We start from the raw sequence: 27,234 nt of genomic DNA, 5'->3' as shown, positions 1-27,234 counted from the left end.
CAAACACTGACACTTTCCTAATGTAAAGCTTGTCAGAAACCCTGAAAGCTGTATTCTTTAATTTATATAATGAGTTTTTCAAAGAACTAGTAGCCGTTTGTGCACGGTCAGTGTTCGTTACTGCACCTGCCATAAAACTGCACTTTTTATTCTCTTCACCTTCTTTGATGCGAACTGAGCTGACTGTATAGCTCCAACTTCCAGTTCTGTCACGGCTGGTGCTGCAGAACTCTCTCCCTTGATGTACTCCAGAATAAGGAGAATGGACTTCACTGGTTCTTGTAGCTCTAAACAAACAGGAGTCAAGTAAACTTGGAGACAGTCAAAACGGAGCAATTATCAGTGTGGAACAAGCATAAATTACACCAGGATGGTTCAAAACAAAGTGATGTTGTGGCAAATTCTTGAGCTGGCATAGATAAGGAGATCCTTCGTACAGAGTTAGTGAAGAATTAAAAGGAGGTTTTGCACAATTTGCAATTGCAAACTGTAACTGTTAATTGTTTATCAAGTTTCATGCTCATTTTCCAGCCCCATGGCCCGTACATTGTGCATACTGTATTCCTGCTTGTGTACGGTGTGTGCTTGGGTTTATTTATAGCTCAGGAGCTAGTTGTTGCTTGTTTACTGTCTCTCAACACAGATCCTGTCCAAAGAAATTAAGGAAGGATAAATTCAAACCCCTGAAAGTGTGTCTGTTTCATAACAGCACAATTGGGAGAGTCCAATAATTTTATAAACAGTTCATACAAGTCAGAGAAGTGGCAGAAAGCAAATACATCTTAATATTTTGTAGTAGTATTAAATGATAATCATTTTTTGCAAGGTAAGTTACAAAGATAGAAGATGATCATTAAGATATAACTGCATAAAAATTAAAAGAAAAATCTTGTCTTCCTGCTTTTTTTGTGTGTTATATGTATAGGCTATGCCATAATGCTTATTTGTTCTGATTCTGGAAAAAGTACCTTTATAAATTACTTTTTCTTAAAAGGATGAGGCACATGCCCATGTCTTATCCCTCACTGTTCTGTAACAAAGTGGTAGCACATCACCTCTTTCTAGCGCTTCCGGCGACGACCGCGGTAACATCACAGCCAAGGACTCAACAGGCACGTCGAGGGGAGCTCCCCCTGCCACGAACACGGGGCGCGCTCTGGCTGCGCCCTTCAGGCGGATCGTGTGGGCTGTGTCCTGCAGGAGACCACAACGCTTCAGATGCAGGTTACAGCTTCAGTGCCCTGTGACTGAACACCCACGCAACAGCCTCGGCTGCAGAGAAATTATCATGTCACCTGCCTATATAAATGCCCAGAGGCCCGGTTCTCTCATGCAGGAATCCTGCATTTCCCCTTGTCTTGTCCACTGGGGCCCTTCTGTTTGAAACAACCTTTCATTCCTGGGCCCTGGGCCTCAGGAGGGGACTGGGAAAACTATTTATACTAACGCCGCTAAAAGAGGCAAAACGTATCTGCTGCCAAACTTGGCTAAAGATTGTGAACAAGGACTGGGCTCCAAACATCCTCAGCTTATTCTGATTTGGATTCTTAACCACAGTTCCAAGATTCTCTGGAGACACAAAACTTGCACGGAGAGAAGCAGCCAGCAGAACTGCTCAGTGCCAGCTCCTGCTCTGTGTGCAGTGCCTGCGGGCGGTCATTAGCTGGCACCCTGCTTTAACTTTTGGTCGGTCTCTTCTGGAACCCGGCGTAAAGCCCCCGGCTGTGCCGCCAGCCTGCGCAGCCTGCCCTGGGCTCCAGCTCAGCCCCGCTGCTGCTCTGCAGGTGGAAAAACCTCCTTCCTCACACTGAGCGCCCGCAGAAGCGGCTCCCTGCTGCGGGGTAGCTCCACTCTCGGCTGCCGTTCAACGCCACTGGCAGAGAACCCCCCCAGAGCTGTGCTCAGCAGCACCCCAGCTCCCGTCACCTCTCGTGCACAGCGCGGGCAGCGGGGCAGAAGGCAGGACTGAATCCCTAGTCACTATTGTTACAAATTAATAACAGAATATTTAAAACCTGAAAAAAAGTCAGTGGGCTCCAAAACTGCCATCTCCTCCCTACATCAGTTAAACTAATAAAGGTAATATTTCTGCCTACAGATGCTGTGCACTGGGTATAATTATTTGACACTCCTACTAAGACCCATGCTGATAAAAATCACTGTAGGCCATAGTTAGACTTCGATCTCATAATCCAGATGTCTCGATTGTCTCACCTTGCCAAAGAGCACAACCTTGAGACAGTCAGAGTAGTACAGACTTTCATGGTCAGGACTGAAAGTAACAGTAAAATCCTGACTCTTCCCAGCAACGATTTCCCCTTCTGTTGGAAAGATGCTGAACACACTTAAGCCACTATAGTTCTGTGTTCCTGGTAAATAAAAATGAGGATACAAATAAGAAAGGAGGACAGCTCCTTTAGGAGGTTTACTTCTTCATATATTTTAAACCCATTCAATTTTTGTTGGAACAGCAAATAAATAAGACCTGATACACAGTTTTGCAGCAAAACAGGGTGTTAGAACTACCAGATAAATCCATCTATCAGCTTCACACATTCACCTCTAGAGGAACTGAAGAAGCATCACCAAACCCTTCCTATATTCTAACGTGTTTTTGCAGAGATGGACATCCCTAAATATAATCTTTAATACGCAGTTACTGTGTGGGTTTATTTAGATTCAGACACTAGGATCTCCTTACTTGTGGATATTTTCTCAGGCTGCATAAATTTACAGCTCCCCATATTGAAAGAATTAGTACAGCTCCTGCTGGGGAAACAAAACTGTGTCTTTGATTTCAGTGATGTGATGCCCCAGGCTTTGACGGTTGTGTAGATCTAACAGGCCAAAGTAACACTGCTTTATACCGTGCAAGTCTTTAACAAAAGGAAAAGAGGAAAGAAAAAAACCAAGTTTACCAACAAACTCTGTTCTCTGCAAAGGGGATGTAATAAAGGATGGAAGTCTCTGCCGATCTTTGTCCCTTGTTGACGAAAGTGAATCTAGTTGTATGGAGTATCGCAGGGTCAGCGTGGAAGTGTTCTGTATCTGATGACATTAATTCACACAACAGCATTTTCATCAAGAAAACTGATTCTCAAGCCTGTAGGATCCAGAGTTGGTGAACTGGCTGAACTTATTTTGCTGCATTACTGCACTACTGTGTACCCAGATGCTACCGAAAGCACACGTCATTGCTACCCACGGTGAGTTGTGTCAGCCCCTGCCCCCCAACAACAGGGACCAGGCTCCTTCTGAGCGTCTTGCAGCAAGTAGTAGATTTTGGTTAATGACATACTTTGACAATCTGAGAGCAGAAAAATCATGCTTAGATGTTGGGCTGTTTCTGAGCCTGTGGGATTCTGCAGTATGTGAAGGAGTGATTGGGCTGAACTCCCTCGAGTGCACCACAGCAGAGCAGAGCCCCATGTGCTCTGCAGGACCAGTTCTGCACTTCACCCCTGTTCCTGGACACAGAGCTGCCTCAACTGCAAGAGCAGTAACAGGCAGAATAGAGAAAGAGGGCAAATATTTCTAATGCTGGTAAAAGCAAAGCCACTTCTGCCCTCACATCCCTCAGCAGACAGGCTAGATCTACAGAGAAGATCACCCAGACCACTTCTACTTTTTTTCTTTTAGGAAGGTACTGGAGCTCTCTGGTTCTGTGGGGGCTGCAGGCAGGACAGCAGCAGCTAACAAGATCCTCCCCACACAGCTTTGTTACCTTTGGCCTGAAACTCTCAGCACCAAATCACCCTGCCAGACATGCTTTTAAAGCCACGTTCTTCTGTCTGCAGTTTGCCACTCAGCCTTACGTTCTGCCGGACTAGAAACCACAGAACTCCTCTTCCTCCTTACAAAAATTGCTGATGTGCTTTCCGGTTCAGCACAGAGGGATTTACCTTGAACGTGGAAGTCACCTTCTCTCTGGCTACGACATATCCCATATCGAGTACTTCTTCCACAGAGCAAACAGTTGATGGTGTCACCCCATGACCAGTGATCCTCAGGGTTAGGTTGGTTTTTGCTGTCTGGATGTCCAGCATTTCAAAAAACTGCCAAGAGAGTGTTTGTGTTAGTCCATTTGCTGAAGGAAAACATCCCCCACCCCTCCGACTGCCCCCCTCCCACAAATGGGCCATTACTACAGAACTTTGGCATGTAGTGCATAGATAAAGATCCAGAAGTTGGGAGGGGCTATGCATGGGCAACACAGTTTTTCTTATAATTATACAGCCTCATCCCAGTCAGTAATATGTGTGTATTACACAGCCCGTTGCAGTGCTCTGTCTCTCCTCTTTTCCCCCATTACTGTTGTATCTCTCACTCACCCATTTATTCTCATTTGGACAGAAAGAGATGATGAGGGTTTCATTTTCCCCTGGCTCGAGCATTCCAACTGGTCTGACCAACAGGAAGGGACCATTGGGATTCAGAACTGAGAATCCCAGCTAAAATAATGCAACTCAAGGAAAAAAGTTTATAAACAGAGATTGGGGAAAAAGACCTAAGAACAGATTCTAAGTATTGTTCAGACCAAAGATGTATAAACTAACCACCTGTAAGCTTTTTCAGAGATCAGTAACTAACTCAGAGGAAAGAAGAACTAATCCATTTCCCCCCCCCAATTAAAATAGCTGCAAGATCCTTTTCCAGTTAATAAGATCTCCATGCAACTCCATTTTCAGATTTTGCCTGGAATGGGTCATTAACAAACACCCTAAGATCCAGGACGTGCCTTCTCCTATATTATCCCACACAGCTTAACCCAGCCAAGCCAGTAGAGCAGCCTCTTCTTACGAGGTATTCAGAAATTCAGAGAAGTATCGTGCAAAAATTGAGTTGTTGGTTCTGTTTCACATGTACGTCATGCTGCATTGAAACTAGCTTTGGCATCAGTACCTTATATTCTTTAGAAAGCAGTTAAGTGCTTCTCAAATCTGGCTCTAAGCAGAATTATTTCCAGTTAAAAGGGTGGAATGGAATTAGCTTTCGTGTAGGTCACCTAGGCTCGTCCAATATATTCTTCACATCACCTCCTGCCTCACTCTGAAAGGTGGGTATTAAGTCTGAAATCTGCTACCTCCTACTTGCTTTAGTGTCAAACAGTTCCTCCTACAGATAAAGAGTCAAATCAAACAGAAGCGGAATGATATGAACTTACACGTTCCAAACAAGGATACTTCCATCTCCTCTGGGGAGATATTTTGCACTGTAATTCGCTTAATCATTCTGTGGCCTGACCGGAATGAAAACATTTCAAAAAGTTATGATGCTCACTCATGTGCTACCATCCCTCCTTTTTCCTCATGCTTCTACCTGGGCCAAACGTTTATCCCATTTCTATGGCTAATACGCTAGTCAAAGCTCACCAAAATACTTTCAGATTTGGACAGTCACTTGTGGAGCTTCTGATTCCGTTTTGGGATCAAGTCTGCTTTCTACATGCCTCAGCTGGCCAGACAGGCTCCTAATTTTCCACTTAAGTACCTATTACTGGGCTAATTTCTATACTGACTTTTGAAAATCGGCTGAACAATGTAAAAGCAAATGCAAAACTATGCTTGGAAGAAATTAACGTCAGACAGAAAAAATTCAAAACTTGAATTCAAATTTCATACCTACTGCAACATCACCAAAATTGACGGTGTTTTCTCCATTATCTGAAGTGACCACAAGAGATGGTGCTACAGCTGGACAGTGCAGCTCCACATACAAAGTGTTGTAAGGGCTAGAGAGACAGTAAAAAGGTATTTGCTCTTGGATCACACAGAAATAGAAACTATTGTCCAAAATCTCTTCTTATTCTGTTCATATCACAGGATATCATTAAATTGGTGTTACAAAACAACACATAATTTTTGGTGGCTGACCTTCTGTGTGTGCCTAAGCAGGAAGATGAACTACATCTGGCTTGAATTATTCATACAGTTATTCTTTAAGCTGCTTTGATATTCCTGTGTTTGATTCTTACCTAACTAGTGGGTTGTAAGTATGAGTTTCTACCACTGACCCATGAAGTAATTAAGATCAGGAAACAAATTTCCTCCTCAAATGAATAAATTAACATGCCCACCATTTCCCCCTCAAATTTCTCAACCATCATGAATTGCAAATACCTGCAGCTGAGGTTCTCAGAGCCTTTCTTTTCATCGATACAGCCACTTGCAACAAAGCATGGTATGATGTATTTGTCAAACCTCCCACGGAAATTCCTCAGCAGGAAAGCCTGGGCTGCCATATAAGCATCAGAACTAGAAAATCCAGGAATAAGAATCATCTTAGTAAGTGAGAGAGCAGGAAAAAAAATCAAATCGCTATCTACTGAGTTATTTGTGTTTACTGTTTGTTAGTCATACATTCGAAATTGAACATAACAGTGAAACTGAGCGGCTGTCTTGATGCACAGCAACAGACCCACCCTACCAAGTGGTTTGCTTTTCTCACCAAAGAGAATAAAAACTATAAACCCAGATGTTATAGTGAAGATTGCAAAATCCTCAATACAGTTTCCTTATGTTGAATACATTAAATATTCCAATGTCTTCCAGTACCGCCATCGTTACAATGATATGGAAACACACATGATCACGTTTCTGTAATGCAATATGCCAAGCAATACTTCATAATGGGAGTTTTCAAATATAAATATTATTTTTATGACCTGTACTGAAAGTATTTAAAAGTTGTAATTAATGGATTGCAACGAATATGGGATTTTAGTCAAAAATCTCTAAGATCCAGTACAGCCAAATGCCTCATGTTTAAGCATGCATTTACTTCCAAACACTTTTAAATTCCTCAGATTAGGCAGAAGTGGGGCTCTATAAAGTTGAATTATTTGACAAACAAGGGACCTCAAGTATCAGATTTTGCATCAAAGTTTCCAAATTTCTAGATAGCACCTGCTATTAAGGTTAATTCTCACCGAGGGACACGTATTGTAAAATGACAATTTAAAATGCACATTTTACAGCATCATTACATTTCCAGGACTTAATATGATGGACTATGTAAGCTGTCAAAAAAAGAAAAATTAACCCAAACCCATGGATATGGGCCATCAGATGGTTTCCTTCTGGGTTGAATGTATTCAGCTCTGTTCAGAAAAGGTATATTAGTAGTAATTGCTTTTGGTAACTAAGTTCAGCTTTCTAGTTGCCCTTTAAAATAACACCCTTGTTGGTTCAGCCAAATTTACCCGGACAGCCACCTCTCCTGCTTTCTGATAGATTCTTTGAAGTCTTCAATCCTTCTGATGCATAAAGGGAGCCTTTGCCGTACACGAGAGGCTACAGCTGTGTGGCTTACAAGCAGTACTAATTTTGGAAACAGCCTTTGCAACATAGCTAAAGCTATTTCTTCTCTACAGTTTGCTTTCTTCACTACCTATAGGTTTTAGTAGATTTATTAAACCACTTATAAGAGAATGCTGTCTCTGTAGTACAAGAAGCTTTTGCTGACTTACTCAGGCTTTAACTCCTTGGGGTTTGGTTGTTCAGAACTATATGGAGAGGGCAGGTATTTACTGTCTCCATCCCCTACAAGCTGTCTGGAAGATTGCTGCTTGGTAATGGAAATGCTGGATTTCTTTCCCTCTTTCTTTTCATCTTTCTTCCTTTTCTGCAAATACACACAGGGAGACATTACACACTGAGGTGATCCCTGGTAATCCAATTCACAGAACCTAAGAGGGGGCAGAGTGCATGGAGCAAGGGAGCAGCAGCAGGATTACAGTAACAAGCCACAGACACAGCAGTTATTGCGTACGTTTCTAATAATGTAAAATTAAGTTGAAACGGACGTATTCTACCCCATCTTAAAAAAAGAGTTCCCCTATTGGAGCAGATGAGTAAAAGACTGTATCCCTCATGGAATTTTTACCTATTTATCTCATAATTCAAGACAACCGTAGGTGCTCACAGAAATTAACTGACCCACAGCACTGCATATAAAGTCCTTGTATGTGGTAAACCTGCAAGAAGTGTAGAAACTTTTTTTTTTTAAGGGTACTTGCAGTTAGCACTTGCAAGAAAATCCTCTAGGAAAGCTTTTGAAATTGTTAGCATGAAATTAAATTATTGCTCAGTGAACAGACTACACATTAAGTACAACAGTACAGTCACACTCTTGTCCTTCATAGGCGGGTCTTACATGGATCATGGGTTTGGGCTTCATTAATATGCAAATAATTTTTATGATAAAAATACCATCCAGAGAAACAAATCTCTAGAAGTATCAGACCAACAGCATGTGCTAGTTCTTAGCATTCCTTACTTGTATTTCTGCCCCTGTCGCAGCTGCTCTGCAAAGCCTCCGAACTGCCTCTTCTCTGATTAGCTGATCTGAGAGTGTCGGGCTGAAGGACACTTGAATCAAGCTTTTCTGGGAGCGTGAGAGCATACACAAGAATGAGAGGCAGAATTCAGCCCTCACACGTTATACCTACCAAGCTCAACAGCAGCATAGACATGACACCAAAAGATTTACAAAATACAGGTTTTCTCCAGTGAATCAGACGATCGTAAGGGTAAGGTCACTTGAAGCTTCCTTGGAAGTCCACTATGTTACAATGAGCACGTTTTACATGCCCAATATTTTTGATATTTAAACATTCTTCAAATAAATCATAATGACAACATTGGGGAAAGAACATTCAGGGTGAAAGCTCCCATCCAGCATTAGCCAGATTAGCTGGTTAACCCCTTATGTCCAGTTTAAAACATTATTTCAAACAATACAAAAATATTCCAGCTATTCTAATAATAATTTACATTTTGAGCTTCATTTACAAGAGACAGCATTTGTAGGGATGTAGATGATCAAAAGATTTGGCCGAACACCTGATGTTTAAAGTGAATTTACCTTCCCAGGAAACACAACCCCAACAGAAGGTGTAATTGTCACTGGACAGTCTTCTGGCACACAGAATTCAAACGAAGCGGGTCCAAGAGGGGCAAGTTCCCCACTGCCAGTTCTTGGGACAGCGTGAGTCAAGCGGTTGGCACTCACGTGGGAATTCATCACATACAGTGTTGCTGTAGACACACCATTTAAAGCTGTTGCAGCAAACCGAACTAAGGAATGAGACAATTCAAGAGGTGGGTGGACTCCAACTGCTTTGCATGACAGCTTGAATTGTCTAAAAATAAACACATGATAAATTGTCTCAGCATAAAATAGTCTCTTAATCAGCCCGGAAAATAGGGAACTAATCCTGTAGTCCCTATTTAAGCAGAATTTCAAGCTTGCAATGGGAATTTTGCCTAAAGATGAACAATAATACTATCTATTTTTAATGCACAATTGGCTAGAGTCCCTACTTGAATTCTTCCTCTGTGAACTTCTGGAAATGCATCGAGTCAAATCCAAGTTTATGCCATCATTATTTTAGTAGCATTAGCTTAATGTATGAAGCATTTTTACAAAAAAGATCCCTCAGTAATTCTGCTGAAAAAGCAAGCAGAACATTGCAGGTTAAGATGACCTGGGGCAAAATTGCAGCTTGGATACGTGAGAAAGATAAATTTCAGGTGGGATAGGAAAAGTCATTTCAGTGAAGACTGACAGGTAAATGAAGGGTGAAACTAAGAGGCAACTCTGGTCAACTGGAGAATTCCTGCCTGCCTCACCTCTTCAAAGCAGGCAGGGATTTGATTTCTGACCTAGCTTAACAGTGGAAACTCAGTGTGACCGAGACTTCTACATTCCCTACTACTCAGTCAATTTCTTAACATACCTATTAATCTCTGACTTGCAGGTTAGTTCAAAGCTGTACTCTTGTGCCTTGCTAGCTTTAAAGATTATGTCCAATGTCAGGCTTTCAAGGGGAAGAAGAATTCCAAGTCCATCATTGGGTTGAATTTCAACAAACTTCAAAATGGCAGGATAAGAAATTGTTGTTATTAAGATAAGAAATTATTAGGTAAATTATCAAATTATTAAATAATTCAAAATAAGACATTACTGGCAAGATACGAAAATTTTGTTATTAAATGTACAAATGTCAGGAAAACAGAAACCTTCTAGTGAGCCGCTTTCCTTTGAGTTAGTGACTAGTGTCTGACTGATGTGCAGATTTCTCATCTCAAAGTAACTTGAAAGGTGTTAAATCCATTAGCTCAGACTTCAGCAGAATCTCTTCCCCAGCTTCTTACCATCTACGGTAATCACCTTTCTCTGACGACATTTATTTACTCTTCATAGACAACTGACTGAAATACAGTTCCCCCTGTATCTTTGGAGAGCTGATTCCTGTATGATGTGCAGACACTGCAGTGACAAGTACCAGTTTAATATCTACAAGTGTATATTGGTTTGTGTTTATGAGTTGATAATGATTCAAGAGTATCTCCCTATCACATTATAAGCTAATCATGAAACACATTCTGTGAAGTAAAACTTTAATGAAGCTGAAGAGTCCAATTTCTTTTAGCTAACTCCTTGATTTTAATCCCCAAAACAGCAGAGAAAGGGAGAATGCCTAATTAAATGTCAGGTTCCTCTAGCTCCGACTCCAATATGCCAAACCATTTCACACTGTGATCATCATGCTATTATGGAGCTTGAACAGCTAACTTTTTGCAAAAGAAAATAATTCAGTAGACCTAGCCCACACGAAACTGGCAGCTCCTGTGATTAATTTAGCCTCCACATCAACTTACAGTCAGTCAGAAAATACCTAGGCGTGCTTCAGGGGATGATTCCCAATAAGCAGTGTGGACGTGGCCATCCTGCTTTAAAGACAAAGTGTTTAGGCATTTGGATGCAAACTGTGCAATATTCCTCAGCCCCAAGGCCAAAGCAACATCCCTAAGCCTGTTTTGTTTAGTTCTATAAGCTAAGTATAAAACCTGTGAGTCTGAAAGAAAAGTGCACCACCTATTCTGTTAGTAGAGTTCTTGGTAGATATATAGGATAAATAATAATGTTATGTAGGTCAGAACAGTAAAATATCCTCAAAGATGTTCATACTGCCTGGAAAAAGCTTAGGGTACAATAAGCTGAAATTTACAGAAACCAGTACCAGAACTAATCTGGGTGTTTCCACAGTGCTGCAGGCAGAAGGATTTCCACGGGTTTGCAAGAAACAGTTATGATTTATTTATACTCACATTGAAACATGTTTTCAAAATAATTAAATATATCTTGGTACAAGAAGAGGTGTGGGGGGGGATAACTACATACCTCTGGAAGTCCCACAAATCCAAACTCCTGTGGCAAAATGGATTTGTTTGTTACTGTGACATTGGCCTGCACAGCTTCGTAGACTGTGCAGTATCCAAAATTGATTTGTGCAGGACTGATTTCCAAATCCGAAGTAGTCACAATTGCATGGACAGTAAAATTAACTTTTTTGGCCTGAAACAAATGCAAGAGCACACGATCAAAACCTCCATCTGTAGCATTGTAAGAACAGGATTTCAGTGAAATGTCATCCAAAAAGATAAGTGCAAAAAAGTTATGCTACTCTACTTGTAAATTCCATGTAAATGTAACATAGCTGTCTTCAACTTCAGCCTCATTGTTCTCCAAAAACAAGCAATAAGAAATGTGTCTTTGATAAGCAAAATTTAAAAAAATATCATCTGTATCTCAAAATCCATATGCTAGAATGGAATCATACCTGCATCCCCAGGAAATGTCAACTCAAAGAAAATACTACATCTGCAGCACAGATCAGAATAAAAAGATTGTGCTGTGGTATCTGATAACTCTCTGGTACAAAATAAACTCCTAGGGAGTAGATGAGCACTAACTAGAAAGGATTTAACTTTCTGTATTGTAAACATGACGACAAGAAGAAACTATCAAATCTGTGTTAACACTTTAAGCACCTTTTACTATTATCATAGGACTTCAACTAGTAAAGAACTAGTCTAAGATTAGGTATAATTAAGTGAACAGTCACTAAAATAACTTACACCTATGGTCAGCCTGATAACCAGCATAATAAAAATCACTAACCTTATCCACAATCAGTATTGTCACTGGAACTTCCAGAACTCTTGTCTCTTCGTTGAAATAGTTCCCTGCATCTTCAGGAAGAGAGGGCCTAAAAATCCCAGAGTACATTCAGTTTCATAAAAATATTTTGACTGTGTTTTAGGTAAAGGGAATAATAAACTTTTGCTGGATGTATTTCTGACAAAAAACAACCCCAAACCACAAAAAGACGAACAATGTGTTAGTTAAGGTCTAAAAGTTTTATTATTCACAGCTTTTAATCTTAACACAGTGTTAGTGCTCAGGTAGGAGCATTCACATACATGGCTGATTAAGCATCAGCTCCAGTGCTTCACTGAAGTGAAGTCTAACTCAAATCCTGTATGCAAGATCGATGCAAGTATTAGGGGGAATGGTGGAAGAAAATACCAATCAAAAATTAGTGACCTATGAAGTTCCACCTTCTGACCAAGACAAAGAAGATGCAGTCAGATCAGAAATATTACAGATTTGTCCCAGGTTTCCCACGGAATGGCATACCTCCAGAGCTGCCCCTCTGCCCAGGCACGCGCGGAGCGCAAGGGTACATAGCGATGAAGTTGCTATGACCGTGTACGTTAATGTTGGATTATTATTTTTTTTTTTTTTAAAGACAGGATTTTGGACAGACAGGAGTTTAAGGGAGTTATTCAGAGGTCTGCATCCATTTATCCTTTTTTAAAATGCTATCCAGTCATTTAAAATTCTGAAAAATTTAGAGCTTTAGAACAGAAGCCTTCTGCACCTTCGCTGCAAGCCCCGCCCCCCCGGGCAGCTGGTTCTGTTCAGCGCTGCCCTGAGTTAGTTCCCAGCCCGTCTAAGGCAGAACCAACAGTGTCACAAAGCACAGAAACATAAATGAAGTGAAACAAACTTGGAGACCAATAGTGCCCTATTATGCACCAGATTAGTAATTTATAAGAAATATGCGGGTTTTCTGTCTCTGAAGCATCTTGCTATCATAAGCTCAATTTTAGAGCTTCAAGCCAAGCCAATACAACAGCTCCAGCATTTTTAGCTCTGCTGGTCTATTTATAGTGTCTTACAGCACCAGAGTGAATTGCTTCCTGTTCTTAGGTCTCCACAGCGATAATGTTCCTACTACTACTACTGGAATTACAGGCAGTTTTTTCATGTCTTGTTAAAGAATAGTTAATGAATAAATAGCACCCACTCAGTCACCATGGTGATCTGAAATCTTGCGGGCTGTTATTTTGCAAGTCTGAACTGCGACTTTAGAAGGTGATCTTCAAAGGTATTGCTGACTTCTTTAAAGATGGGAACTGGAGTTAAATACAAGGTAGGAATAAAGTATCAGCTTTCACTTTGTCACAGGACATTGGAACAGCAGGAGACATTCATGTACTACAAAATAATAAATAATCCATGTATTACAAAAAAACAATTGCAACTGTGCATAGACAGTGATGGATTCTAAATCGGCTGTTACGCCTTGGGGGAAAGATACTGAAATCCTTCAGATAGTTCTCTGAAAATGGCATCTTCATGCCTAAAAGCAATTAAAGAGAAGCATAAAAGACGAATCAGATTTAGACTGCCAGCATCTGCAGGACTAGTTCCAAATGCAGAAAAACTAAGAGATGTGGTATTTGGGAATTCTGAAAGTCAGCAGATTAGAGAACTTGCCTTCAAATAAACAGAAAATGCTTCAAACACCCAGAAAATTATGAGCATTGTAACATCTGACCTAGCATTTCAGTGTGCCCAGAATACTCAGGAGAGCTTCCCAAGCCTTCACTCATCTATCTGCTCACTTAGTATTGCTGAGTGTGTGGGTTGTTTTTTTTACTTTTCTGTTACTTTGAGAATAGCTATTCCTTTGTCTGAGAAAACCAAGCTTATAATACTAAATCCATGAGGAGGCATTTACAGAAATGTGTCACTAGCTCAGTACTTCACATCAGCTCGTAGCAAGCTCATCTTTCTCTGTCAAACACGCACTCCCCCTGCGTGTTAGGTCTTTTAAAACTGATCGGTATGCTGAAACAGCCAGATACTTATTTTGTGTGTCAGAAATGCCTTAATCTCATCAACTCTCCTTTCTGAAGCTTCCCCATTTTTCAAAGGAAGATTAATGTCCTAAACACAAGCTACGCTTCTATCCACTCAGTGAGTGTAACAGCACTTTACAGCATCTGAAGTTCAGGAACTGAAAAGTGTCATAGTAATGGTTCCTGTTGTAATCTGATAGGATTTGAGGTGTTGGAAGAACTGTAAATACTTTGAGTTCTTTGAATATTAACCTGGTGAAAAATTCTAAATCAGTAATTAGACTCTTAATTTAGAAACCAAAGATGCTGAGCACATCACTGAAAATCCAAATATACTTACATCCGTGGGACTAGATAACCTGTATGAAAAAATCAGGTTTGCAGCGCTGAAATATTTGGCACTACAATTAAGATCTATATAATTTAATTTATGTTTGAAAAGAAATGTCCTGCTACATTATTGTGGATGGCAATGACGAGGTAAATAAAATTAACAGTGGTCGACAAGAGCTCTTGACTTTAAATTTTTGAAAACTGGCATTCTTTGTTTTCTATAAGTGAGTTATATTTGTGTATGTAGATGTATCATGAAATGCAGAAGAGAAACTTGCTGGGGTAAGGCTATTAGCAGCTTAGAGGATGTTATATAAAACGCCACATGAAATTCAAGAGCAAGACATTCATGTTTTGGAGAAAAAGGTACGTGGGTAGGAGGGATACGAACAGGAAGCCCAACCATTCTTACCTTAATTAGCAAGCACAGGAGTTCTTGTCCAGAAATTGTTTAATCAGTGATCCATGAAGCAGCCACCTGCCCAGATGACCCCTCTGTTGCATAAGAATAGCTTCCCCACAGAAACGGGGGCAGCCTACCAGGACTGCAACTGCTAAGATTTCCACACTGCTGCTGTCACCACAGGAAAAGCATTTCCTCACAGGTATGGGATCCAAGCTCATTTCCTCCTTGAGCACTTGGCAGCTCTTCAAGGGGAGAGAGGGGGGAGACTGCAGGGACACCAGCAGCGTGAAGTCCAGCCTGCTACAAAACTCTGACCTGCTTCCTACAGATATTGTCTTAAATACTGGAAAGATGAATGTTGTTAGCTTACCTGGGCAGGAACTTGAGTTGCACGCTGAAGGATGACTGAGCTTGGATGTAACCTGCCTTTGGAAGCAGCTCCATGTGCTTGCTTAATTCTTTGCATACTTCAAACTTCAAACGCAGCGTGGTTTTTGCTCTGCAAACAGATCAGACATGCTGAGGTGGCCTTAAGGCTGCCCGTGCTGCCACCTCAGCAACATTTGCTCTTGGAGTTAGGCACCCCCGTCCCCACCCTTGCATCTCTACATTATGATTGTAACAATTCCAAGCTTCCTTTGAAAGTGATGGGCATGTAAAACTGCTACGGCAAAATCACACAGTTGTATTCTTTTAAGTATAGAAAATGAGATTTTGGAGGTACTTTAGGTAAATTGAGCTGTATTTCAAGCAATATACACAGCTAATCAGAACATCATTATCAAAGCACAGCGCAGTGGTAACTCAGGTCAGGGGAAAGTCAACGCCAAATTATTGTGAAATATCAGCGAATTATTTGCTCCTAACATACATTCCTTCTATGCGAATCAATAGGAATGACTCACGTAACATTTAAGACACCTAATTGGTCCTAGCTGCAGCACAGAACCCACTCAAGATGGAAAAGGAGTAGTTGTCTTGTACTGCTGGCTCTAGGTTATGTAACAACTAGTGGTGGGTGGGGTGCAACACATAAAAACCTGTTATGCTGTTTGAGAAACAGAAGAATGAGGACCAGTGACACCTAAGTGGGGCCAAGGATACCTGGGTGCTGCTTAAGTGGCTAACAAGGACTTAATGACCCAGCCCGTAGTCAGGAGAATCAACAGAATGAACCTGAAAGAGCATAATACACCTAAAACATCAACATGTACCCACTTTGTGAACTCCATTCATCCTCATTATCATCATAATTATCTCAAAACCTTCAATACCAAAAATTAAGCCTGTACAGGCAGGAAAAGACCTCAAACTCAGAAGGGGGGGGGATGTCTTATGCCAGAAATGCACTGAGAGCACTGCTGCTTTGGGGTTTTCTCCCCAAAACCGTGGTGACTTCTTTTCCATAGACATGAATTCACTGATCTCTTGTAACTTCTCCTCTAACAGCAGAGTCTCCCCAGGGCTAGCAGTCATAGTGTGGCTAAGCTGGTACTGCCAGCTCCTCTGCTAAAACCTGTGATCAGTTTGCCCTACGAACGGCGTACTGGAAGCTAGGAAACATCTCCCTGTTTACTGAATTCTGGCCATATTATAATGCAGCGATAGCCACAGACCATAACCTGCTTTGGAGTTTTATGCCGACGTGCAAAATTGCCAAGCAAATTACAAATATTTCAGCTTGTCATTTTCCTTCTCTTGGACTGGTTTACAAGCTGTCAGTCCAGATGGTCTGCTCTAAATCAACAGCTATAGCATGTGGCACTGGGAGCCCGGAATGATTTCTGACTGTTGACAGTCTAAGAGAACTATATACTACTTCATTAAATCAGTGCAGATTATAACCTGCCAAAGAAACTGCTTTTCAAAGTGATTTATATTGCACAGGATTCTGATAAGACACTTTCACCTTTTATGTGATTATTTATGCTTTCTGATTAGTGCATTCCATGTGACCAGAAAAAACAAAACAAAACCAGTATTAACTAATGTTGTGCAATTCTACAGAGCTTGCTGGGGCACTTAAGTGCCAGAGCTGTCTAACTTGAAAACTTGATCTTCTCCTTATGCTATAGACTACAACATCATAGACTGCAGCAGCAGTAAGATACAGGCAAGTCCTTTCTGCTCTGCTTCTGTCAGACGTTTGTGTGTACTGGTGCTGAACAAAAAGTTATTCTAACACATCATCTCCCTCAGGTCTGGGTCAGATTTTGCCCCAAAAATCTAAGGAATTCTCTTGCTACAAGTTTTAGATAACTTTTTTTCCCCCCTGTATCTAGTTAGGGATGGAAGCAGAAATCTGTAAGAATATCCCTGAATAGCAGGATTCTTTCAGTATCTAATTACCATTTAATTAAAGAATCTGTGTTCTAGAAGTTATGCCAATAAGATTTCGCATCTACCAGATCTGAGCTTTCATTGTCTCTAGCCAAGGCATTCAGGGGTTAGACGAGCAGCCTTTTCAGCTGGGCTGTGGTCATCTTACCTCTGGCCTGCTGCACTGAGCACGAGTTCACAGACAGCACGGTAGTAACTCTTTAGCTGCTACACAGTTGACACGTAAAGCCGTTGTAACAAACTATTACCTTTGGTTGTGTGTTGACAGCAGTTTGGACGCTCCTTTGCTAGTCTGATAATTGTCCTTGGCTCTGGACCCTTTGTCTGTGCGTGGTTCCAGGCCCAGACCTCAGCCAGGTTACCTTCCCCCAGTTTTTCACTATTGCAATTAAAATACAGCTCTTTACTAGTCTAACGTAAGAAATTGTTCCTGACTGATCGTAATTTATAGCTACTTTCAGCAGTTTAAATTAATTCTGTTTGAGAAGTGGTTTGACATGTACCATGTAACAATGAGGAATCCTCTTTCTGATCCACGCTACAGAAAAAGTTCAGTAGCTACTAGAGGAAGAAACTTCTCAGGCACCACATTTGAATGATGAAATCTATCTCCTTTTGCAGCATAAAAACTTGAGACATGGTATTTCTGCACATGAAATACTTTGAATTTCAGCCCAAATGACTGCATAACAAAGACAATTTTCCCTAACTATGGAGAATTAGGTGATAAATCAAAGACTTGATTTGCCAAGGTACTAAGGACAGTATACTACATATTAAGTTCTCTTAATTTAGTGAAACTTGGCAAAGGATCAGCAGGATTTTTCCCTCGGTTAAGAAGTTTTGCCCTAAGCAATTTGACAGCTTCTATCTTGAAATCTTAAGTTTTCATTAGGACAGTTATTCTGCTTCAATACTTGTAAGTTTTATCCCTGGGTTATCTAGACCAAGTAAAATCACTTACATAACAACTTGTGCTTGTCATATCTGTAAGCTGAATTTCTGAGATAACAGCTTTACTCATTTCTTTCCAACTGTGAAGAATCTCTGCAGTCTGTAATTCTGGTAAGAGGTTTAGAATGGATGCCTTCTACAGAACCAACCTCTCCCCCACCCTCCCACAACCCCACCCCAATCCTATTTAAATAGAATCTAAGACATGCAAATTGTTAAAATAAGCATTCAATAGTGACTGCACTAGGTAGAGGGAAGACACCCAGCACCTGAAGACAATTAAGATGAGTAAAAGCTCGTGTAAGCTCTCTCTAATAGCATGAAATCTCTGGGAGCCAGTCAGCTGAAATATTACCTTTATATTGCAGTGCAACTGGAACCGGTCGTCAGGCATTACTGACTTGGACTACAGAAACACCCAGATATTTTTTCCCCTGTAAATTGCTATTTGGTCACTGTCTGTGTACTTAAAAGGTACCTGTCACTCCAGTGCAGTGCTTAAGGCCTATATGGGAGAGGAAAAGTGTCCCCTTCCCATTTTATACTAAATGCAAAGGGACTGACATGATTTATCCAGCATCACATCCCAAGTGAGGCAAGACTGGTGACTGACCTTCTCAATAAAGAACAGTTGGCATGAGGCTGGCTTCCAGATCATAAGTCTCACATGGACTTTAATTAAAGGTAAAATAACTAATAACAAAATACTTTCATAAAATTTCTTGGCTGAATCATTATACCCAACATGCACTAATTTTAGACACATTTATCTCCCTAATGCTTAGTGTGCAAATTCCACATGATGGAACTCTGTGGGGTTGCTGTTCTCTAGGGACTTTACAGTTGTACCACTGGCCAGGCCCAACACCGGGAATCCTGTGGGAACCGAAAGGCTTGTATTAACCCAGACACTTCACAGCTACGCCTGGTCTTGGCCATCTGGGACAGTGGGACACCCAAGTCTGATTCCCACAGCAGTGTGGAACTCAGGGTTTGTAATCAGGATGTCCTCCTGAAAGGCCTCAAATGTCTCCTGGAAAGACAAGATGGGTCTGGCACAATGGAACCTCAAGACATCACCGAGTGACTTCAGGTCTCATCATTCAGCTATCGAAGGCAGCTGATAATGGAAGGGTAACTCACCTGCTTCGAATGGCAACGCAATCCTGATAAAGTCGGTCGTACATACAGATCTTTAAATCAATGTTGGGATTGGGCACCCAAACTGGCACATCGGTGGAAACTCCAATGGCGCTAAAGCACAGCTGTTAATACATAAATCAAGAGTGTAATTATTACTGTTAGTCTCAAGTTCTTACTGATCTAGACAGAGCAAGAATTTCTGCTACAAACTACAGTAAAATATTTTATTATTCATATTGTAACAGGTTCTTTAATTAGGCAAAGCTATGAAAATAATTTATGAAATAAAACCTAGATGTTATGGTGTCCCAACAGAAAAAATAATTATACTTTGGTTTTGATTCTTTGACAGCGAACATGAAGGAACAGCATGCTGCCCATGATATAGAAAAGAAACACTGAAGTGCATCTAGCTTAAGTGAGTGTGCCATAATTCAGAGACTCAGAGACTGCACCTGTTTAGCCAGCAAAGACACAGAACTGGCAGCAAGTGCTGTGTTCCCTGTAAGGGCCTTAGGTCTGATATCAGTGACCACACAGCTCAGCCTCAGCTGAAATGATCCTGAAAGAGAGGGTGCCCACAGGAGCCTTTACTATGCATCTGCAGTTCCTGTTGTAGACTACTCCATCTGTAGACTGTGGGCAGAGCCAAGACTGGCCTACTGAGCTTCTTGGAAGTTTTTCTTTATTTTTTTGGCAAGCTTCTGTGAACTGTTCCCAGGCAGAATTTGGCTTCCAGTAAAGTGTAGAATCAAAATATGCTGAAGTGGTAACTAAAGTTGTCATCTCTTCCAGCTTTCACGCATCAGTTTCACTACTGCATGCTAAATAATTCCAATTCTGATGTATCAGAAAGAAAATAAACCATGTGGGTTGGGCATAGAGGAGATTACTTCCGTACGCGTTTCCAGGACATTAGATGTGCTCCAGTATGATGTCTGATAAAACAGGAATATCAGGATTATTTGCATAGGACTTAAACAGAATCAACAGGTTTAATAGCCACACTGCATCAGAAAGAAGGGCCATGATTTACAGAGTCACCTCCCATCAAACCACACGATACATAATCCCATGGTACCTCACTGCTATTTCTTACCATGTTCAGAAACACACCTGCCCTCTACCTCCTTCTCCTGTTTCTAATACAGGATTCTGAGCTCTTTTAATTATTGGGAAAAGCAGAAGTAGGAGGATTTAAAACTCTTTTTCTACAGTGTTTTGAAGCAGGTCTTGCATAAAAATCACTCACTGGTTTGCAGTCTGAGTTGTCAAACATGATCACAAACTCTGCCTGCACATCCCCAGGGATAGCCGGGACAAAGATAATCTGAAGCTTGACTGAGCTGAAGGGTCCAATTTCCCCTTCAGTAACCTGAACAAGAAGGAACATGTTTTTAATGAAAATGACTGTATTACTGTAGTTGGCTATAAATTACTGTAGTTGGCTACAAACACTCTACTACACCTTCTTTGTAACTAGAATGAATGCACTGTGCAAGGGAAAAATCCATATCAGTAGCTCCCTAGGAGGTTTATTGTGGGGAAAAGACTTGGCATGGCTCGTGGTTTCACAACCAGGCACAGCGAGAACCTCACCAAGTCTCCTTTTACTGCAAGACTCCGTGTGACAGCCAGGTGACATGGCTTACCAAAGTGTTCCCATCATATATTGGTGAACATGTAACAAACACAGAGAAGTTGTCTTGGGCTGCCACTCCAAGATCTGCTCTACTGATTGGAGCATTAAGTCCACCGGCCTTTTGTACGCATAGGCAGAGGCCGTAAATGCTAGTATGAACTCGTGTCTGGACTCTCATACCCAGATTTGTTAATAGGGCTCAAGTTTGACATTGCCCGGACATTCTTCCTAACCCGTCTTTTGTGTTGTCACTAGACTTTGTCTAACCACAAAACAACACAGCAGAAAAATGTTTGGCAAAAAAAAAAAAAGAAAAAAATTAAATCATGGGGAATGTAAATGTATACAGAATCTTTCAGCTCAAATAAGTCTTCATAGATCAAAAGAAAGGGCAAATGTGTCATGCAATTTCATTTTAAGAATTAATTGTGATAGAGTGAAGGCCAGTGTGCTTGAAATTCATCATGTACTTAAGCATTTCCCACCAGAGCCAAAGCAATTTATTTGATGTAGGCTTAGACTAGTGAAAACCTGGTCTGTATCTCAGGATATTCGTTACCTTTCCAAGCATAATTTCGACTGGTGTTTCTTCAGGAGAAAGTTCCACTAAATTATGTGCATTGTCTGTGTCCAGATCTGATCTGGAATTTAATACATCTTGACCAAGTTGTTCTGTGGAAAAAAAACCCACACAAACAAAACGCCACGAAATGCTGGATTTGTGCATCTATTCACTAAACAAAAATATCAGAGAAGTGTAATGATTTTGGTCAATACTGCAAATCCAATCATGTGTACTGCTGATAGGGAAATATAAACGTCTAGAAGGAAATTTCTGTTTGGCTGTACAACTCTGCCCTTTGTCTAAGTCTACCTTGGGCACCTGAGCTTTCCACTACAGAATAACAATATTAGTGTTTCAGCAGCATAAATATATATAACAATAAAGATTGTTACATCAAGAGATGCAAATTCAGCTGAAAGCGTGAACTGGACTTTAAGAACAATTTCAGTAGGACAAAGCAAAGCAGTCAGGAGGACCTGCAAAGCAAGTGGAAGTGCTGCTTCACTTTAATTTCAAAACAACTGCAATAATAAGTACCTTTTAATTAAACAGTCTCCCACTAGGACTTTGAAGTGCCATCACCAGAGAGACAAAGCTAACTCTGAACTATATGGCAGTAATCAACTAGCCACCAAAGGCTTCACATTAACCAGCAAAAAGATCAAAGCATCATGAGATATGTTAATGAGCCAAAGCAAGAGAATTATTATTTTTTTTTTTTTTTTAAGGTCTGAAAACATCTTTAAAGGCATGTGTTCTGGGAAGACACCTACACCATGATTTATGGAATAACTCCATTTCACAATACAGATCCCAGATTTAAAAAGAAAAACCACCCACAACCTTATCATGGGACTTTTAGTTTCCTGCAGTTGGAATAATCAATATCCAGAAGAAATGTTAAAGAATACAGATAATAAAAAAAATTAAGAAAGTCTTTCTTCTACAAGACTGGATTTTATTAAGCACATAGTAAACATTAGGAATGGGATGGAAAATGTCTGAGAAGGTTCATCTTTCTGCTTCCTTGTTCCTAGAATTACAGACTGTAAAAATAAACCTGTCATGTGGATTTCTATTCTGAGAAGTGGGTATTCAGTTGCTGAGACAAGAACGATGATAACAATTTTGCAGTTTCTGTAAGCTAGTTGGTTTTTGTATTCTTCTGAGACTGAATTGTTGATCGCTAATGAGAAGCGAGATTCTCTGCTGCTTTTGATATAATGGTGTCAGTACATTATTTTTAGTCATTTTTTGTGAGGCAGCATACAAAGAAATAGAACATTACTACTAGAATGATGAACTACTTAATTTACTGAGTAACTTCGCAAACTGAATTCCATAGTTCATTACAGGAAACTCTATAAATGGATAGTGCTTAGCCTGGGAAACTGCAGTGCCAGCTTTCTAAAACAGTCATCTTACCTGGGGAACTACCGCTGGGGCTTGTCTCTGTCCTCTGCTGCTCCACCTGGGCTACACAGCAGGTCACTTCTTCACTACGGTCAGGACAAATTTGTTCCTTCTTTTCAACCTCAGATGTCACAGGACTATCGCTGACTTTCTTTTCAGGGGCACAGTCACTCAAATGTTGAGTAACCTATTAGAAAACAGAAAAAATGTTTTTTTACTGTGACGATATCTAGCTTGCACCAGCTCCAATTTTATCAAGCAGTTGCAAATCAGACTTGTGTTTTCTTGCGACTGTTTCGTGTGGAGAAATGTGTTGCACTTTCTAAAACTGCACATTCTACTAGACGTTTATCAAGGAACAGATTTCATTTTTGCTGGCTGCCCAAAACAGGTAAATAATGTAATGAGAGCAATACAATATAGTGTCAGTTATTTTACCATTAACAGAACTAACATTTTACTAGGGGAAACACAGGCACTTCTATGTCAAAACTAAGTCCGCTAAAACTAGCTTCTGTTTATTACAGACCTACAAAAGATAGAATACAGAAGGAAAACCATGGATACAGATGGTGTTAATTCACAAATTCTTTGTCTGAACCACACTTTTATTGTAAAGATAGTACGAGAGGTGAAAACCACAGCAAACAGCTCAGCAGTTTCACTTGTACAGAGGACTGAATGTAGCATTTCAAAAGAGAGGTCAGCCCTTTTATCAAGTAGAGATTTTGAAAACCATCTGAGCCAATTGCTCTTCAACAATCAAAGAAATTAAAGACTGCACTGATGGAACAAAGATGAAGTACCTGCACTGCATTTACAAGAACGTGTAGGCACTTCATAACAAAGGTATGCAACCTAGTAGTGATGTTCCCTCCGGTCAAGGACCTCTGAAATCTTCTCATTTATGGGTACTACCAATGCAACACTTGAGGAAAAAGGAACATTTACAGTAATGATATTCTGTAACACAGGAACTACAAAGCACAAGTTCCTACCACAGTGGGTGGTTGGTTGATTTTGTTTTATTTTGGTTGTTTTTTGTTTTTTATTTTTTTAATTTGAAGATTTCCCACTTTAAGAATAAAATCCACAATTTATTTAGATAAGGAACAAGTCAGTCTTCATACTTAAGCTGTTCAGTCTTCTCAAAAATCTGCCCCCCAGTGATGACATGAAAGATGATCGTACACATGCTTGCTTTGGAAGTGTTTTTCACTTGAAATTATCTGCTACATGGAGGAGCACAGCTGTTAGGATTCCTCAGTTTTCTGTCAACTTTGAAACTGGCAGGTGTAGGAGCAATCACTATCAGGTCTAACATCACACATTTTGTCAGTTCTGCACCAAGTGTCTGAGCTTTGGTACGTTTTGACAGTCTCTGCTTCGTTCCAGGACATTCCACAGGACATGATATTACAGACATTTGCATTCGTTCCACTATTGACCTGAGAGATCTTCCTTCAATTCTTTTAACACTATTTATTATATAGTTTTCAGGCAACAGCCCTTGATGTAATTCTTAGTTTGACCGAGACAACTTCTTCCCTTGTAACAACAGCTTGTCAATAACTGTGACTGTCCTTCTTTGATACGAAATTGAAACGATCAGCTCTGAATTGTTAAAGGAAGATCACAGGCTAGTGCTCCCAATTCTCATTAATTTATTGCTAGTTTTGCAACAGTGGGCCTTTTTCTGAAGTCCAGCAGCTGGGATTTTAAATGACTCTGTCAGAATCTCCTCTTTTAACTGAAGTATTTTTTCCTAATTTTCATGGATGTGGAAAAAACAGGAAACATGACATAAATGACTAAAAATGTTCAAAAAAATTATCATTGTTGGTTTCCCCCCCACCCCCAAATAATTGGTTTTGAATTTGTCTTGTGATATTTGGGGGTCTAACAGATTGCATTAAGATATGCCAACCCAAACATAAACTGCTAAAGGTTGGACCAGATGATCTTCTGAAGTCCCTTCCAACCTGAGCTGTTCTAGGATTCTGTATGGCTCTACCACACTTTGCAAAGCAGAATGTTTCTATCAATTTAGGGAAATGCTTCTGAACCTACCATTCTTCCAGGAGAAGATTTTGCTGTTGCTCTGTGTGTACCACTGTCACCCACTGATGTCTGAACTCTGAATCTTGTTCCCAGAGCTCCACTGTTTGTCAGGTTGATGGTCCGTGAAACTGTCTCTCCCACCACATGGCTGCCAAAGTCAATGAGCTCTTTATCTAGTGCCAGCTGTGAGAAGATAAACCATTAATTACGACTGTCCTAGATAGTCAGTAATGTCAGTTGAATGAGCAGCCACCTTTTCAAGAATAGGACTTTAAAGTTCTTATTATCATTTCAGAGACGGTATCAAGTAACATGAACTGTGGGTATCCTGCCTTTTTGTAGAAGCCAACTCTTGTCAAACTGAGCCACTTCCTTTTCAGTCCACTATATGACAATGGAAAAAACAGGTTAAATTCTGTTCATAGTAGCAGCTTGCATTAAGTCCTCAGGAATTTACTCTGGAAGTAGGTAATATTTCCATACCAATTCAACATTATTGCTCTTGTGTTACAGTAAAGTGGTTTTATTAGCATTCAAGCTGAGATGCAAGCAGCATTTAACATCATATTGTGACGTATTACGTACAAGTTTATAACACATGCTGTCTTATTTCTTTGAGCTACCATGGTTTAAATCCGGTTTGAAAAGTAATACACTACTTCATATAGAATTCTTAATGACTTTGTAACTGGGTATATGATAACAAAACACTTGCAATTCAAGTTCAAGCATCAAAAAAGACAAAGACAATTTGGTTGCTTGCTAGTATCCTGCTTACAGCTGAACTCTTCCCACTCTCAGGGCATAATGAACAGGAGTTCCTGTGCATAATTAGCACAGAATGATGGTACGAATTCTCTAGGTGAAGGAAATTACTCCTCTGATCAAAGGTGAACGTGCTGGCTTTCCACTGCACTGTGCATTCTCATCTTCAAGGTCCTCTGACTGAAAACCATATACAATCCTATACAGAGTCAGATTTCAGCAGGCAGTGTTGATGTGATATCATTCTAGCTTCCTACAAGTGCTTAAAATTAAGAACATCCTTAAATACCTTGCTAGATTGCTAATGTAATAATTATAGTGCACTACCTTTCAGTTACTTCCCTCTTCTATTCTCTGTGTAACAGATTATTCTTGATTCATTTCCCTGTGCACAAAAGTTTCAATGTGCAATCCAGTAAAAAAACTTTATGTGCAATCTCATTCATACAATTTACTGAAACGTAATACTACGAACTCCAGGAAGACATTCATATGTCTAAAACCTTTTTAGAATGATCTTTTAATTTTTTGTTAAGTGTATTTCCAGTATATCCCAAATTTTGCAATGCCAGTCTTATTCTGATACTGGGTGTCTCCTTGTATAATCTTTTTCCTCTAGCATTATATGTTCTCATCTGTAATTTCTTTTGGCCTGTAAAGCCAAAGGTGCTCTTAGCTATGAAGGAAGTAATTTAGAAACCAAGTTGTTGCTTTTATCAAATTCTTTCTTCAAATTAGCTCATAGGAAGTGAAGATATCTAAAAAAGTTAGTGCTGCCTGTAGTTTCATCTTTTAATAGTAAGAAAACTGTGTTCTTTGGTTAAAATTTTATATAGAATTCTCAAAAGATTTTGAGATGCTGGAAGAAAGATTATGTGCTTTTTATAAATGTCAGAAAGGATAGAAAGATATTGTGATATTTTGTCTACATAGAAAATTAAAGTTAAGAATGAACTACTGCAGGTCTGGGATGGGATTTCCAAAAATTACAAGGAGAAAAAGATAGTTCATTTCCAGCCACCATTTCTCTTCCCTCCATTCACAATGTAACACTGTGTCCTTGATTTCTAACCAGAACTACTTCAGTTAATTCCACTCTGAAGTTAAAGTTACAGCTCATGGTTAAGTAAATCCATTAAGATAATGTGGTATAAATCTCAGTGTAATCCAGGAAGCTAAGGAATGAATAATTTTCTGGAAAGAGACTCTCCATTTAGAAGGGAAAAAAAAAAGAAGGCAATATAAATACTTCTTGCTAAATATTTTCAATGTTTATGCTATCTCACGTTTTCTATCACTGTTATACTGACTCTGAACACAAAAAAAGTCACTTACAATGCATCTCTTGGCTGTACATTTCAGTGGAACAGAAAAAGAACCTGTCTGTGCCATAAACATGACTTCTCCTTCCAGATTTTCATTTATCTAGAAAATAAGTAATTTGCAAAGATTTAGTCTATGTAGTCTGATGAAAAACATTTTCACTCATTCTTTGAGTAACATTTTAAAATGTATCTCTATAGATTCTACATTTCCACTTTAAAACAGTCTTTGATAACTGCCTGGCTAACTTTAGTTATGCAATATTAAAAATCTTTTTGTTTGGAGCAAGTTT

At 40.0% G+C, this 27,234-nt stretch overlaps 1 protein-coding gene across 1 annotated transcript in view; it reads right to left on the bottom strand.

Annotated features, from left to right (window-relative positions):
- CFAP74 (cilia and flagella associated protein 74) overlaps positions 1 to 27,234 on the bottom strand; it is a 49,176-nt gene that overhangs the window by 2,103 nt on the left and 19,839 nt on the right. The window contains exons 16-37 of the mRNA XM_074892569.1: positions 26,955 to 27,044; positions 24,864 to 25,037; positions 22,806 to 22,980; positions 21,375 to 21,487; positions 20,426 to 20,548; positions 19,174 to 19,295; positions 15,107 to 15,235; positions 11,968 to 12,055; positions 11,188 to 11,361; positions 9,740 to 9,873; positions 8,866 to 9,142; positions 8,278 to 8,385; positions 7,469 to 7,623; positions 6,120 to 6,254; positions 5,622 to 5,731; positions 5,184 to 5,239; positions 4,332 to 4,451; positions 3,903 to 4,055; positions 2,919 to 3,048; positions 2,215 to 2,369; positions 1,056 to 1,194; positions 160 to 287 (exon numbers count right to left, since the gene is read on the bottom strand). Of these exons, the coding sequence (XP_074748670.1) occupies positions 160 to 287; positions 1,056 to 1,194; positions 2,215 to 2,369; positions 2,919 to 3,048; positions 3,903 to 4,055; positions 4,332 to 4,451; positions 5,184 to 5,239; positions 5,622 to 5,731; positions 6,120 to 6,254; positions 7,469 to 7,623; positions 8,278 to 8,385; positions 8,866 to 9,142; positions 9,740 to 9,873; positions 11,188 to 11,361; positions 11,968 to 12,055; positions 15,107 to 15,235; positions 19,174 to 19,295; positions 20,426 to 20,548; positions 21,375 to 21,487; positions 22,806 to 22,980; positions 24,864 to 25,037; positions 26,955 to 27,044 (2,988 nt within the window). The remainder of the gene's footprint in view (positions 1 to 159; positions 288 to 1,055; positions 1,195 to 2,214; positions 2,370 to 2,918; positions 3,049 to 3,902; positions 4,056 to 4,331; positions 4,452 to 5,183; positions 5,240 to 5,621; positions 5,732 to 6,119; positions 6,255 to 7,468; positions 7,624 to 8,277; positions 8,386 to 8,865; positions 9,143 to 9,739; positions 9,874 to 11,187; positions 11,362 to 11,967; positions 12,056 to 15,106; positions 15,236 to 19,173; positions 19,296 to 20,425; positions 20,549 to 21,374; positions 21,488 to 22,805; positions 22,981 to 24,863; positions 25,038 to 26,954; positions 27,045 to 27,234) is intronic.

This window comes from Strix uralensis, chromosome 23 (genome assembly GCF_047716275.1).
Source record: "Strix uralensis isolate ZFMK-TIS-50842 chromosome 23, bStrUra1, whole genome shotgun sequence".
NCBI classification, from domain to species: Eukaryota; Metazoa; Chordata; class Aves; order Strigiformes; family Strigidae; genus Strix; species Strix uralensis.
Note: the sequence above shows the minus strand (reverse complement) of the source record. Positions and strands in the feature narration are given on the sequence as shown.